The 15,116-nt window shown below is 37.5% G+C and overlaps 1 protein-coding gene across 1 annotated transcript in view; it reads left to right on the forward strand.

Moving 5' to 3' along the window:
• Positions 1–15,116, forward strand: part of SLC26A7 (solute carrier family 26 member 7) — a 67,373-nt gene that overhangs the window by 40,255 nt on the left and 12,002 nt on the right. Inside the window, exons 9-12 of the mRNA XM_051610959.1 lie at positions 2,243–2,320; positions 3,773–3,868; positions 10,372–10,478; positions 12,533–12,599. Of these exons, the coding sequence (XP_051466919.1) occupies positions 2,243–2,320; positions 3,773–3,868; positions 10,372–10,478; positions 12,533–12,599 (348 nt within the window). The remainder of the gene's footprint in view (positions 1–2,242; positions 2,321–3,772; positions 3,869–10,371; positions 10,479–12,532; positions 12,600–15,116) is intronic.

A 15,116-nucleotide genomic window follows, 5' to 3' on the forward strand; every position in this document is an offset into this window, starting at 1 on the left:
GCCCCTGCAGCTGGGACACCCCTGGGGCAGCCCTGTAAGCACTGCCCCTCCCTCCTTCCTCTGAAACTCAAGGGTCCATCAGAGGCATCCTGCCATATAAATGTTATGTCCTTTGGAGTCTATTGCTATTGTCTTTTTATAACTGTTGTTCTTCTCCCTATAAAGTCCATTCATTACAAAGGAAGAGGTAATGAGGTACAACTGACAGAGCTGAATGCAGTCTGTAGGTACTGTTTCTGTTTGACCATGGTCTGCAATTATTTCTCATGCAGATTCCACCATGCTAATAAATAATGCAGGTTTTTATTTCAAAACTCTACATGTTAATTAATTCCAAATTAACCTACACAGGGGTCTGAAGTCAATAACTTCTTTAATAATAACCCTAAAAAACATGTGTATGCAAATAGCTTACCTGCCACTTTGCTATTAGCTATTTCACTGAATTGGGTTCAATGTCATAGCATGTGCCTTCTCCTCCCAGACATCCTCTTCTGTTAACTTTTCACATATTGTGTGTACATTTTCCAATTGTACTGTATCATGGTTTTTCCACAGAAGCTTTAAGGCAACCTAAAGACCTATACCTAAAGACCTGTAACCTGAAGGTATATAGGGCACCTGAGCACTTTCACTCTGGTACCTGTAGGTAAAGGCCCCAGTAGCAGATTATTCAATATTTGAAATGGAAAAAGAGCCCCACACCATAGTTTGATTTCAAAGTAGGAAGTACATGATACAATTAACAAGCATCTGCTTGGTTTTATCCATTGGTTTCAGAATATAGCAGAGACTGCATCAAAAAGTTAGAGTGTGGCCATGCATTAGCACTATGGGAGTACTTAGTAACATAAAATTCTCTCTCCTTCCTTCTTTTTGGAAAGGTACTCAGTCCTCTACTTCGGGGGCTATCTGGGCAAAAAGAAGAGATGAGAAGAATGTGACTAATAAATATTGGTCAGATCATAGGCAAAAAGAAGATCAAGGAGTTGCTTTGCGTACACAGAGAGAAGTCAGCACTTTGGCATATGCAAAGACATTTCAGTGGCCCAGAGCAGCCTTTTCTTCAGAGCCACTCAGAGCAGCAGCTATACCCGGGATTCAGTGATGTCACTTATTCTTCCATGACATCTTTACCTGGGAGAAAACAGAAGTGAGGGACTGTATCACAGGCTAGAATTATCCTTCAAATAGAATAATTTAAGTTTTTGTTTATTTATTTATTTAGCTTTTTGGGAAGGCAGAAAGAGGGAAAGGTTCCTGTGACTTTACTAACAGATTTTGTGTTCCTTTTTCTGTAAACACTCTGTCTATCCTTCTTGATGGTATTTTTAAGTACACTATGGCTTTAATTTCCTAGTGTTTTAACAACTTGTCTGGTTTTGTTTTTAACAACTTGTCTCTTAAAATGAAACCTAATTATTTGAGTAAAGAAACATATTATCAATATAAAAATAAAGTGAGCATCTGTCTACTTATCGTCAAAAACCTTCTGGGAATCTGGACTGTATCTTAATGAGACCAGAAGTACTCTACTTTGTGAGCAGAATGGAATGAGAGACTGCAATTTTACTGTAGTTACCCATCAGATTAATATCATATAGTCCTGTGAAGAAACATATAATTCTTAGACTATTTATTTACCTGGATTGATGTCACAAGAATTAATTGCAATTTTAAATACATATACATACACACACCTATATATATATATAAGTTGCTCCTACATTTTGTAAAGTCAAGTCCACTGATATTCACACATGATTGTTGGTGGTTTCTGACTTAACCTGATAGTTTCCTTTTAGTGTTTTCCCAGTAAAAGAAGTTAGAAATCTTCTCTTGTGCAAATATGATGAAACGGTTCACCTAAAATTTCTGCTCAGTGCTATGACGGATCTGTTATTTAGTGTGACATAGGGTGCCTGGCTATAAATATGCACTCCACATACATATATAAATAATAGGCACTCCATTTGATAACTGAGTGTGTGAGTGCTGCTGAGGTCTGTGCCTGTGTGCTGTCAGCAGGGCAAGCACAGATGTTGAAGATCTCCTACTGTGTTTTCACTGTAGCTGCCTGAAGGCAATCACTGGAGATTAGAACTGAAATTATATGCATCTGCAATCCAGAAATACCTTCATAGCCAACATCTTCAACATCTGAAACTTGACTTTGTCTACAATATTTGATGATTAATCCTTTTAACACTGAATGTTCTGTTTTTCTTGTTTATTGTTTTAGGTGGCTTGCCTTATCTCTTGTGTATTAATTCTTGTGGTAATCTATGCAATTGGACCTATGCTGTACTGGCTGCCTATGGTATGGTACTTATATTCTTCTTTTAAAGATTATGTCAAACATTTCCTACTGACTGAATTACTTTTAAAAAGACAGCACTACCTCTAAACCAGCTCTGTTTAATTTCAATGTGAGAAAGAAGAGTAAGGGCACAGCAAGCCACAAAATTATAAAATGCCAAGGTGACAACATGATACGTTTTACATGTGTATTCTTACATATATAGGCTAACACATAAGTATACAAGAAAGTGTTTCTCTTCTGCTTGCTTTGGCATATAGTTTATGAAAAACATACACCCAGTTGCTGTGGATTTGTAAATTGACAAAGTGTGAGAGAAATGAATGAAGATCCAAAATTTTTTCCCCAGTTATAAATATGATACATTGCTTTTCAAATAAATTTGACACAAATTACTGTAAATAATTATCTAATTCAATTACAGGAAGATGATGAGATATTCTTTTATCTCTGCCACGGAATCTATCTTCTATACTAAGACTGTGTAAAGCAGCATGGTGTGTTTTCTCATAAGCTATATCCAGCTTTTGGTATTACAAATTAATAGTTAATTTTAACTAGAGGCATGTCAAAGACACAAAATAGAGCTCCAAAATTATACATAATTCTGCCTTGCTTGTACATGAAATTTTAACTCAACTTTGTTTTAAATTTACTTTGTGCTACTGTTTATGTTTGTCACATGAAGTTTCTCACTTTTCAAACACAGATCCTTTTATAGCTTATTTTAATCATGCAAAGTAAGGACACTTGAAGAGGGGTGCACAATATGTCATTTTTCTTTCTATACTGCTGTCCTTTCATTTTTATATGGATTATATGTAAATTTTGACTGTTTTTTGTAAGCTTTATTCTTTGTATTTGTTAAAAAGGATTTTTATACATTGCTTTCTTGATATTTTATTTATTTTTTTATTATGCTTTTTCAGCTCTCCCCACTTGTGCAATGCAAGTCCATTGCTTTGTACTCCATCCTTTTTGGCTCCAGATGGTTTCTTCATCTGTCTCCTCCTGCTTTCTGATTTGGAGAACAAGAAATTATTTTGTTTGCCTGAAAGTTATTGGATTTTTTTCCTCTAGAGGCCTTTTCTAGAGGTGGTGAAGAAGGGGAATTAAAATTCTTTAATGTGTACAAGTTGAGTGCTGATTTGTTTCCCCAGACTATGGCAGAATCTAGTTGGTCTGGTGATGCCTTTGGAGTATTGGGAATTGCTGGTTTCTGACATTTACTCACAATTAGGTGGCCTATAGATTACTTTCATGAAAAAAAGAAAAAAAAAGTGTTTGATACTGTTACACTTGTGCCACAAGGATGCCTGTGCTTATTTCATTTTTGAAACAATATTTTTTTTTTTTATAATTTAATTATAATATTGACTGCTAAATTGAAGAAAGAACATTTGTTTTCACTACCAGTTTCACAAATGGCTTTTGTTTTTTATATCTTTGCAGTGTGTGCTGGCAAGCATTATTGTCGTGGGCTTGAAGGGGATGTTAATGCAATTTCGTGACTTAAAAAAATATTGGAATGTGGATAAAATAGACTGGGTAAGTGAAAAGTAATCTAAGGAAGTTTTCTGGAGATCCTTTAACAAATGCCTGCTAAATAGACTGTAATAGTTCTCTGGCCCTAGAAGAGACAAATACAAGGGTTTTTGTGTACTTTCAGCTAATTTTTGATGTCAGAATAACAGCACCTGTAATATCAATTGTATTAAAAAATGAAATTTTAGCAAATGATAAAGAATCAAACCTAATTTAATGCTAAAGATATGTATACAGACAGATCAGGATAATCTGAGCAGATATGTCTTCTTGAGCTGGTTAGCAAGCTTTGGCTATTGTGGTATTATTAAAGAGATTCTGTTATCTTTGTCCTCTGGGGATATGGAATGACCATAGAGGAAAAAACAGAACTGGAAATATTAGAGATGCAGAAAGACACAGCTCCTAGAGTGCTGTAGGTAAATTGCCTTAACACTTTCAGATTTTGCAAACAGAGTATCTATTGTTTATATAATAATGAAAGATTCTGTAATATAAGAGGAGGAATACATCAGAAAAAACAGACAGATGGAAAGAGGCATATTATGAAAACTTCATTTAATGTGAAGTCTAAATGGCCTGACATACATTAGCAAATATTAAAGAATATTCCATGTTAGGATGACTCCTAGATTTCTCTTCTGTGGGAGTTTTTGAATATATTGGCCAATTAGTGGAGCCAAAACCTCTGGCTACTTGCATAAAAACATATTGACATCCCATAAAGCTTTCAGAAATTCTGTTTATGTGATTACAGCTAACATATACTAAAAAAGGAATTTTGTCTATATCCTACTCCTCTCTGGTGCAAGATATAGGCTACTGGAGGTAATACTGGGCTTCACTGAATTTACCAGTGACTTAGTATTCTACAGCAGTAATGGCAAGTCTGGACTGAGTAAAACATAGGGGGGTTTTAGAGTATTGCATTTAAATACAGAAAGCAGAGCTGAGTAAACAACATCAACTTTGGGTATGTGAGATTTTTCACATTTCATCAAGGAAGATCAGAGTTGTTTTGGGTTTTTTTTGTATCATCCAGAAGAAAAGCTCTATCTTTCACAAAATCTTATGTCCCTCAAGCAGCATAATTCTGAAAATGTTTTCTACCACTTGTACTGTATTTGGTCTTCAGCTTAACCTAGATTTCCAGTGTCCCAAGAGGCAGATGATGTGGATCAAGAATCATTTTGGGGACAGAGGACTTCAGAAAATTGGTGTTTACAGGAGAGATATATAGCTTCTCTATCTGTGCATTGAGGTAATAAGTAGTTAAGTTTTTCAGCGGGATAGTCTGAAAGCTCACTAGACTTTATGTGTCTTCATAGATAGACTAGCCTGATGGATTTTTTTTTTGTGGTTTTGGCAGAAAATAATGGATGAGTAGTTATTTATTACATCTCTGGCATCTGTAATTATTTCTAAGAAAGATTACTGAGTGGGAGAGTTTGTTGGGTTTATCTTTTTGTCTGGATATGCTTGAGCAATGATTTATCTTCAAGTAGTTGCACCATCAGTCCTTAGCCTGACAGGGTAAATCATATTGTTTTAAATAGCATCATTTAAGTTAGGCTATAAATGTTGATCTTACATTGCTGCCTGGTCTGAGGAGCTCCAGCAAGCTCAGTGATTCGAGTAACTACACTGGTGTTGATTTTGGCCTGAAAAGCTTCAACCCAGTGATCGACAGCACATTGGCAATTAATGAGTTCCATTACCCAGGTTATCCAAAGTGTTTTGAAGATAGAAACTCTAAAAAAAAAACATTTGGAAATAATTAGCTGCTGTCCTTTCTGGAACTGATTCTTTGAAGGGTGTGTCATGTAACATAGAAGTCAGGTTTGTTATGCTCATAGGTCTGGCAAATGAGAGGAAATGGAGTATTATGGCTTTTGTTCCCTTGTTTCTTTGCACTTCTTTAAGCTTCTCATTGAACACAAACAGGATGAGTAAATTTATTTGTTGATTCAGTCTTTCTAAAACATAATCCTGTTAAATGTAAAAGGTACATCTTGAAGGGTATAGCTCAGAAGTTGATCTCAGTGATCCTCCTGGGTCCTTTCCAATTCAGGATAATCTGTGAGTCTCTGACATCTCTCCCTTCAGCCATGGATTGCTTTTTCTTGCAGCTCTAATGTTTAGGAGCAGCAGAACTCAAAGGAGTAGCTAGGCTGACAGGCCTAAGTAGCTAATACTAAATATTATCAGCTGAATATTATTAACCTATAGTTGCTTCAGTTTTCTTTCAACTTGTTTTTTTATCAGCCTTCAAGAATGCCCTGTTTTAACATCCCACCTCTCAAATCATAGTAAAATTCTTTCCAGCTAGAACCCCACTGCCCTTACTCCAGGGAGCCCTTTCCTGCCATTCACAGGACTTCAAACGTCTCTTGCTTCAGTTAAGGTCTGGTCAGTCTCTACATCTTGGATTACTTCAGCTATTTCAGATCAATAATTGCTCTATTCCACTATTTATGTTAAATGTAATAACTGTGTGGATAATACTATTTGTCCTCTCTCTGCATCCCAGATGAGCTACACTTTCTAAGTGAAAAGTGACAATAGAGAACCGATAATTTTCACAAGTTAATTATATAACTGGGATTTGGGGTATTCAACAGAGAAATATGGCATTTCAAGAGAATTAAAAAAAAATTAAGTTGTACAAATGACCTCACCAGGAAATGACCACAGATGAGGCAGAGCTAAGTTGTATGCCTGCCTTGTGAAGTAGAAAGAATGGCAACAATTTATGGGGAAAATGATGCATTCCCTGCATGGTGATGTGACAGGAGAGGTAGTTAGGGATGTATGAATTGTAAGTATATGCACATATATTAGTATATAAGGATGTAAAAAATGCTACTAATTCAGCAACTAAAGTAGATCCAACAAGAAGGGTCTCACTTTTGATAATTGTCCTCCAGGATCTTGCCAGTGTGAGTTTCTAAGACACAGAGCCACCACCCTTTCAATCTACTTTGTCAAAATAGACTGGAGTAGGGTACCCAGGGTTTCCCATGGAATTTTTGAGCTTACTGGTGCAATTTCTTGTATTTTTAGAACTTTTTAACATCATCCTCAAGAAGGAGACAAAATTCTAGATTTGTTCAGGTATTCATCGCACAGGGGCCCTGATTCATGAGAGAGCTTTGCTATTTAAACAATTTTCCAAAGAGGAGGAAGCCATCTCTTCTATGATAATAAGTTTACATTCATGCTTCCAGCTGATGACATGCTGCAGAGATTTTCTGTCCTTCCAGCACAAGTGACTGTGCTACCCTGAGTTATATTAGCTTTGCTGTAGTTAATCTCTGTGGGGTGGGAAGGAATTTAGAAATGCTTAATCCATTGAAAGTGTGACCACCATGTACATTCTTTCAAAAGATTAATATTTGTATCAGTCCATCTGTGACCAGCACAGTCTGTACAAACAAACACCTTTTAACCATTGTGTAGGGAATGCTTGTGAAAAGTGGTATTAAAGAACTACCATATCACTCTACTATTTAGCAGTTCCTGCTTTGTGGCTGTAGTGGTGTTCACTTCAGGACTTGAATTGTAAGTTTTGATGTAGGGTGCCCTGAGGATGCGTGCACACACCAGTGATTTGCAGAAGGATGTGGGAGCATGGGCATGCTACATAGCTTTCCTGGAGCCAGAGCCTCCTCCTGGGCTCCCGCATCTTCTCTGACAAGGCACCCCCAGAATAAACAGGACTTTTATAAGATTCTTCTGTTGGCTATACGCTGGTGACTGCAGCATGGACCTCCTGAGCTGGACAGTCAAGTCATGTGAGGACATGGTTCACCTCTTCCTGAGTAGGCCACAACATAATCAGGCAGGAGTCAGGTGAACTACATCCTGAATTCCCCTCACTCTGATAACCAGGTCTCTATTGATTGTGGTGGGAATGCTGACAGCTCACCCAGCTGGAAACACCTGTGAAGTTAATGCCAAGTGAAATGAACTGTACACATGCAGGCAATAGCTGATCATCTCCTCAGTTTGCAACAAGAAAGGAAGTTTTTAATCTGGTTTCAAAGTGCTACAGAAACATTTAGTATGATAGTATTTTAGTGTTGCATTGTTTAGCCATAGGCTCAGAGAGTATTCTCCCACTTCACCTATTATTTTTTCAATTCACCTGTGTTGTTTTTCCCCCCACCAATTTCCCATTGCACACTCCCCACAATGGTGGATGTGTAGACCTTATGAAATTAAGAGGTCCATGTGGAAACACTCTGTCCACAGGGTTTTGGATGCAGCTGCTGTATATACAGTCACAGTACCTCTCAGTTCTTCCCATACTTTCTGATATATGCAGGATTCAGCATAAATCCATATCTCCTACTTCTTTCTTTTCTCCCTCTTTTTTTTTTTTTTTTTTTTTTTTTTTTAAATTAATATAGTACAAGCATAATTTAAACTTATCTTGTTTTGGCTTTTGAGAATAACATGTACCTGTAATATATTCTTGCTGAGATCTGAAGAATTATTAGATTCTGTCTGTTCTGGAGTATGTAATAACCATCTTCAAATAAGTTGCCAAAGAAAACTTGGATATTTTTATGACTTCTTTGCTGAACCTTGCAACAACCCATAAATTAAATAAAAAGTCTATCAAATCGACATAACTTCTTTCTACAACTTTGATGCTAACCTACCAAAAAAATACTGACTCCAGGCCAATACAAAGCACTGAAATAGTGATTGACAGATGAGAATATGATTGTTTTGGCTCATGCCCCACAGCAATGGAAGTGTCTGGTTACTGTTAAGATGTGAGATACTAGGCTGCTTAGTACTCAGCAGTACCCAAACATATGTGGCTTCGATTCTTCCTGTGTAGACTTTGCATTGGGTTTTCATGCTTTCTGTTTTCTTTTTTGAGATAGAAGAATTTTGCAGGTTTTGCAGCAGTGATTTAGTTAAACGTTTTGAGGCTCAGGTCTGCAGTTAAAGTGGATTTCTTGATCTCAGGCATTGTCAATGGTTCAGCCAAATCAGGATGGGCTAATTCTTGATCTCACCTGATTTTCAGATCTGTGGTACTTCTCTTAGTGCTTTCATGTCTAGTGAACACCTTCATAAATAAATTGGATTTGTAAATCTTAGAATTACTTTCTCACTGGTTAGTCAGAACTGAATGTTTGTTACTTGTAAAGGCATTCCTTGCCAATACATACGCAACAATTTTTACAAGATATCATAAAATGTAATTGGAGGCTGAGCAGCTGTGCCATTGAAGAGACACCAAAACCTTTTGCAGAAGTTTAAAATCTTGAGGATGAGGGAGGAAAATGTTTCTTGGTAGTGTCATGCAACACTCTGTGAAGTACAAATCAGTGTGGTATGACTTACATTTTATAATTCATAAAATAACAGTTCTGAAATCTGCTCGAGAAAAATTCCTGTGGTCAGTCTAAGGGTGTTCTATTGTCTCTGACTTTCCTGACCTAAGTGAGAGCATCAGAAAGGATAATTTGAACACTGATTGTGCCACTGTAATGTGACCTGTTCCTCTGCAAACATTAACAAGAAACACCGTGGTTGTTGAAATGGGCACCTCTGGAGATCAGTATATCCAGAGAAGTGTAAATACTTTCCATTCTTTAGCACTTTTTATACAAAGATTAGGTGGCAGCCTTTGCTTAAGGCTCCCTCAAGGAAAGAAATACATTCTGACATTAGGTTGCTGTAAAAAAATAATGTAATTTGTACTTTTCTTCTCTGCCTTGTAAAATCCAGGTATCTCTCAGCCATATATCTAATTTTAGTATGTGAATATAAGTCATTGTTTCTGTTCAGAAAATATTTAAGAATAAAATTTGAAATGTTTGAGTTTTTTTAATATTTAAAATTATTTTTCAAAGTCACTTGTTTCAGATATGCTTCTTTATATTTTTTAATATTGTGTTTAAAATGAAATAAAAATGTTATTAATTAAGTATTGGGGAAATACTCTGAAATCTCACAATTTCCATGTGAAGAAATCGATTCTTCAGTAATTGTTATTTGTTATAGGTTTGGTTTAGACAGCTGTGCTCTGATAAATACCATTTTTAATTAACCTCCTTGCAAATTGTAATTCCCACTTTTACAATTAACAGAAGAGCTCTCTATATGTGACCTTTAAAGTACCTCATAAATGTGTGCAGTGAAGAAGCTGACAAATAATTGCAATGTGAAAAATGAAAGATATGTTTTACCAAACAATTAAGTTAATGCTGAATTATGTTAGTGCAACTACACATTCTATTTTTAGTAATTCTGAAAGGAACCTCTCTGAACACTGGGTTGAGTACTGTCATGTTAGGTGTGTTCTCCCATGGATTGACATTATTTTAATTGCTAAGTCAGTCTTCTGTATTTGCCAGTTCAAAGATCCAAATGTTCACTTCTGAGAAACTATTATCATTTAAGAAATCTTTATTTCTGATTGATAGAATGTATATTGCTACAAAAATTAGAACTAATAACCTTTTCTGTTTCTCTCCTCAAAGAGCATATGGGTTAGTACCTACGTGTTTACAATATGCTTTGCTGCTAACGTGGGACTGTTGTATGGCGTTGTCTGCACTGTAGTAATTGTGACTTTCCGCTTTGCCAGGTGAGAAGTCATTTATTGAAATGTTCTAGCAGCACACTGTTATATTTTCTTTCTGGCACATCGCTTCATCATCAGGATAGCCATACAGGACACTAAATTTCACAATGAAACTTCAGGTTTTTAGTTTCAGAAAATTACGAGATGAGGCAATTCAAGAGGAAAAGTCACACCTGTGCATTTACTGTAGGCTAAGGATCTCTAAAACATTTTGCACTATGCCATTATTCTGTGGTTTCTTTAATGTCTATGACTCATTCTTTACATGACGATAGCATAAGATCAACAGGAAGATCTATAACTTACAATTTTTTATATATATTTTTTTTTCCCATTAAAGACTTATTTACTCCTTAAGGAGAAAGAGCATCTGGCAAAGCCTTAGTAACTAAACACCTTTATAAACTCCTAGATCATATATTGCACAAGAGCTGATAGTTGCCATTTGCACTGCTAATACATATTAATGAGGCGTAACTGCACAAGTATTCTAATGAAAAGTACGTTATAAGTTCTATGTATGAGTTGGAAAAGCTAGGACAAAGAAACTAGAGCTAGCACAAGTTCATATATTCTTTTTCAAATATTTCAGTTGCTACTTTGGATTGTGTGTAAAGGAAAATACCAGTTGGGGTTCATGATCATTTTGTGCTACAAAATTAATACATAGGTCACCAGTCCTACAAATTACTTGGTGCTTGCAAGCAGTTGTTTGCATGAACAATGAATCTCACTGAAATTAAGTAGAATATAGACAGCTTCATTTAGTGCTTGTTAAAGTCAATGATGTTAACCATTTGTGCATAGTTCTGTTCTCATAGACTAAGTTGCAGAACCATCATGAAAACAGCTCAAAATTGCAAAGCAATTACAAATTATGGAAGATGGTTTCTTCTTGAATCATTCAGTACTTTTTTTAGTAACCTTCTGCTACTGAGCAAGCTAAAATTTTGGTAAATTCTGCTAGTAAAGGAAAAGGCAAGTTTTCACATTGTTTACACCCTGTGCCTGGGTGTCTGAGGTTCTGCCACAGCATTCAGGGTGAGATACCTGACAGAGACCTCATTCTGGACCTGCACTAATTAAAGTAGATAAGATTTTTCCCAGGGATTTCTGTGCTCTTCATCAGGTTGCACTTGATTGTCCATGCAGTGTAAAGGCACTGAACGAGCTAACAGCCTTAAAATCTGTGCTGTGCAGGTGAGGTTAGCAAGACAACATGAAGTTGTGGGTAAAACTGTCAGCAAAAGTGAAGCAAGAAAAATATTGTAGATGATTTATTGGGAAGTTTCTGTTCTGATGCTTGAGTGTCAGACATGGTACACATTATGTATCAGAGTGTATTGAAACCAGCAGCAGCTACAGCTTGATTTATGCAAATAGGAGAGGACAGCTGACTTTTGCAAGCCTCATTTAGCCACCCCCCAGTACCTACAAATACTCCCTACACATTGGTGCATCTATTAAATACTTGTATTCTGGGATTATTTCCATTGCCTAGTTTAAGGCACAGAGCTCAGATGACAGCTAGTTTCACAGTCTTCTTGTTCTGCAGTTACATACTTTCCTGAAAATGATGTGAGAAGGTTGTACACTGAGCTGTATTTTCAAGGAAACTTCCTCTTTCCAATGACCATGTAGAGAACAGAGGGATACTGACTTTTCCAGTTAAGTTTCTCAGTTTGAAAGCTAGAGTGCAATGTTCTGTTTCATCATAGAGAGATAAGTCAAAATTAATGAAAAATGAAACACCCTTAGTTTTCATGACCCAGAGCTATTCAGTATCTTCTTTTCTGCTTCCTTACATTATGATTTTGCAGGTAAAAAAATATAAAGTAATCTCCTGTACTTTTGAACTTGTAGTTTATATATTAGCTATCTGGACTTGAGAATAGCTCTCTGGCCAGCTATTCAAGAGTAACAAAACTTAAAATCAAGATTTTATTTAGCAGAAATTTCCCTTAGCTTTTACACTGCAATTTAGGTGTGTATCTCTTCCTGTTTCTATTCAAAACTACTGATATGCCTTACACATTTTCTCTGTGTATTGATTACAGAGCAAAGACACTGAATTTGAAAAGTGTGAAAGAAACGGAACACAAATACAAAACAGAAGAAAATTGTGTAAGTTAAATTATCTAATTTTCTTTTAGTTGTTAGAGGGTTGTTTGTTTGTTTGTTTGTTTTGCTTTGGTTTTTGCTGTGCTAATTCAGATTTGTTTATTTTCTCTAGTTGCTTATTGGATTGTAATCAGTGAGTCAAGGGAACATTTTTATGAAATGACTGCTTGAAATCTAAAGCCAGTATGACAGTAAATACAAAACTAGTCTGGGCATCACAAATGGAAATATTTTCCTGCAGGTTTGCAAAGTTAGGCAAGTCCTCTCAGATCTGTTTATCTTAGTTGATTTGTTACTTTTAAATTAGGAATTGCTCTTTGTAAAAGTTTCTTTTCTAAGCAAATGACATGGCAGCAAGGGCAAGGGCCATCTGAGCAGACAATAGCCATCAGGAGAACAGGAGAGGTGCCTAAGGACTGCAGGATAGCAAATATCACTCTAGTTTACAAGAAGGGCAAGGAGGAAGACCCAGGTAACTATAGACTGATTGGTCAGCCTCACCTCCATCCCTGGAAGGGTGATGGAACAACTTGTTCTTGGCACTATCTCTAGGCATATCAAGGATGAGGGGGTCATTAAGAGCAGTCAACATGGTTTTACCAAGGGGAAGTCATGTTTGACCAACCTTATAGCCTTCTATGAGGAAGTAACTAGGTGGATAGATGATGGTAGGGCAGTAGATGTGGTTTATCTTGATTTAAGTAAAGTACTTGACACTGTCTCCCACAGCATCCTCGTAGATTAATTGAGGAAGTGTGGTCTTGATGGTCAGGTAGTGAGATGGATCATGAAAGGAAAGGTTGAAAGGAAGAAATCAGAGAGTTGTGATCAATGGGACAGAATCTAGTTGGAGGTCTGTGACTAGTGGAGTCCCTCAGGGGTTGGTACTGGGACTGGTACTATTCAGTATTTTCATCAATGACCTGGATGAGGGAACAGAGTGTGCCCTCAGCAAGTTTGCTGATGACACTAAACTGGAAGGAGTGGCTGACACACCAGAAGGCTGTGCTGCCATTCAGTGAGACCTGGACAGGCTGGAGAGAAACGATGAAATTCAACAAGGGCAAGTGTAGAGTCTTGCATCTGGGGAAGAACAACCCCATGTACTGGTACAGGTTGGGGGTTGACCTGCTGGAGAGCAGTGTAGGAGAAAGGGACCTGGGGGTCCTGGTGGACAGGACCATGAGCCTGACCATGAGCCAGCAATGTGCCCTTGTGGCCAAGAAGGCCAATGGCATCCTGGGGTGTATTAGAAAGGGTGTGGTTAGTAGGTCAAGAGAGGTTCTCCTCCCCCTCTATTGTGCATTGGTGAGGCTGCATCTGGAATATTGTGTCCAGTTCTGGGCCCCTCAGTTCAAGAAGGACAGGGAACTGCTTGAAAGAGTCTAGTGCAGAGCCACAAAGACGATTAAGGGAGGGGAACATCTCCCTTCTGAGGAAAGGCTGAGGGAGCTGGGTCTCTTTAGTTTGGAGAAGAGGAGACTGAGCAGCGACCTCATCAAAGTTTACAAATACATTAAGGGCAAGTGTCAGGAGGATGGACCCAGGCTTTTTTCAGTGATGTCTAGTGATAGGACAACGGGCAATGGATGCAAACCGGAACATAGGAGGCTCCATGTAAACATCAGAAAAAGCTTCTTTACTGTGAGGTTGACAGAGCACTGGAACAGGCTGCCCAGAGAGGTTGTGGAGTCTCCTTTGCTGGAGACATTCAAAACCCGCCTGGACAAGTTCCTGTGTGGTGTGCTCTAGGTGATCCTGCTCTGGCAGGGGGGTAGGACTAAATGATCTTTTGAGGTCTCTTCCAACTACTAAGATTTTGTGATTCTATGATCCCTATATTCTTATCATATTTCCTAATTTCCTGAATGTCCTTTGATACTCTCATCATCCACAATCTCTTTTCTGACCATATTTCTGCCACCAACCTCTTGTGATTGAACTGTCCCAGAGGACACTGTGTGACTGGGGAAGGAGGGACAGCACCATGAAGTTGTCACAGGCTACTTCACTCATCTCACCACCCTATCCTCAAACAAGGGTACCCTCACATGAAAAATGGATGGAAGAATCTTTCTGAAAGTCTGTGCTTTTAAAATTTGGCTTCTCACAAATTTAAACCTACCCAAATTATTTTGGCTTCTTTCATTGCAATTACCATCAAAGTTGCTTGTGGTCAGGCCTATGGTAAGAAGCGTCAGGTAATGACCCAGAGAGGTGAACTCCCTACTCTGAGATGAAATGGTAGGTCAGCAGCCAAGAGAGAAATAGAACCATGTGTCCTTCCAGCACAGAATCCCATCAATAGGACATCCTGCTTTCTCTACCATGGCAGCTTCTACTATTGTCTTATTTCCTTTCCTAATGCTTATGAAGGGTCTTATGCATCAGTAAGCAACATGCTCAGCAGTTATTACCTCACTTTTAAGAGCTCTCCTCTAAAGAATTTACTTTTTCTGGCAAATGTTTTTTATCGGAGTTATCTTGGCCTCAAAATCTGTACTTGGCTCAGGGGCTTTT

Source organism: Apus apus, chromosome 2 (assembly GCF_020740795.1).
Source record: "Apus apus isolate bApuApu2 chromosome 2, bApuApu2.pri.cur, whole genome shotgun sequence".
NCBI lineage: Eukaryota > Metazoa > Chordata > Aves > Apodiformes > Apodidae > Apus > Apus apus.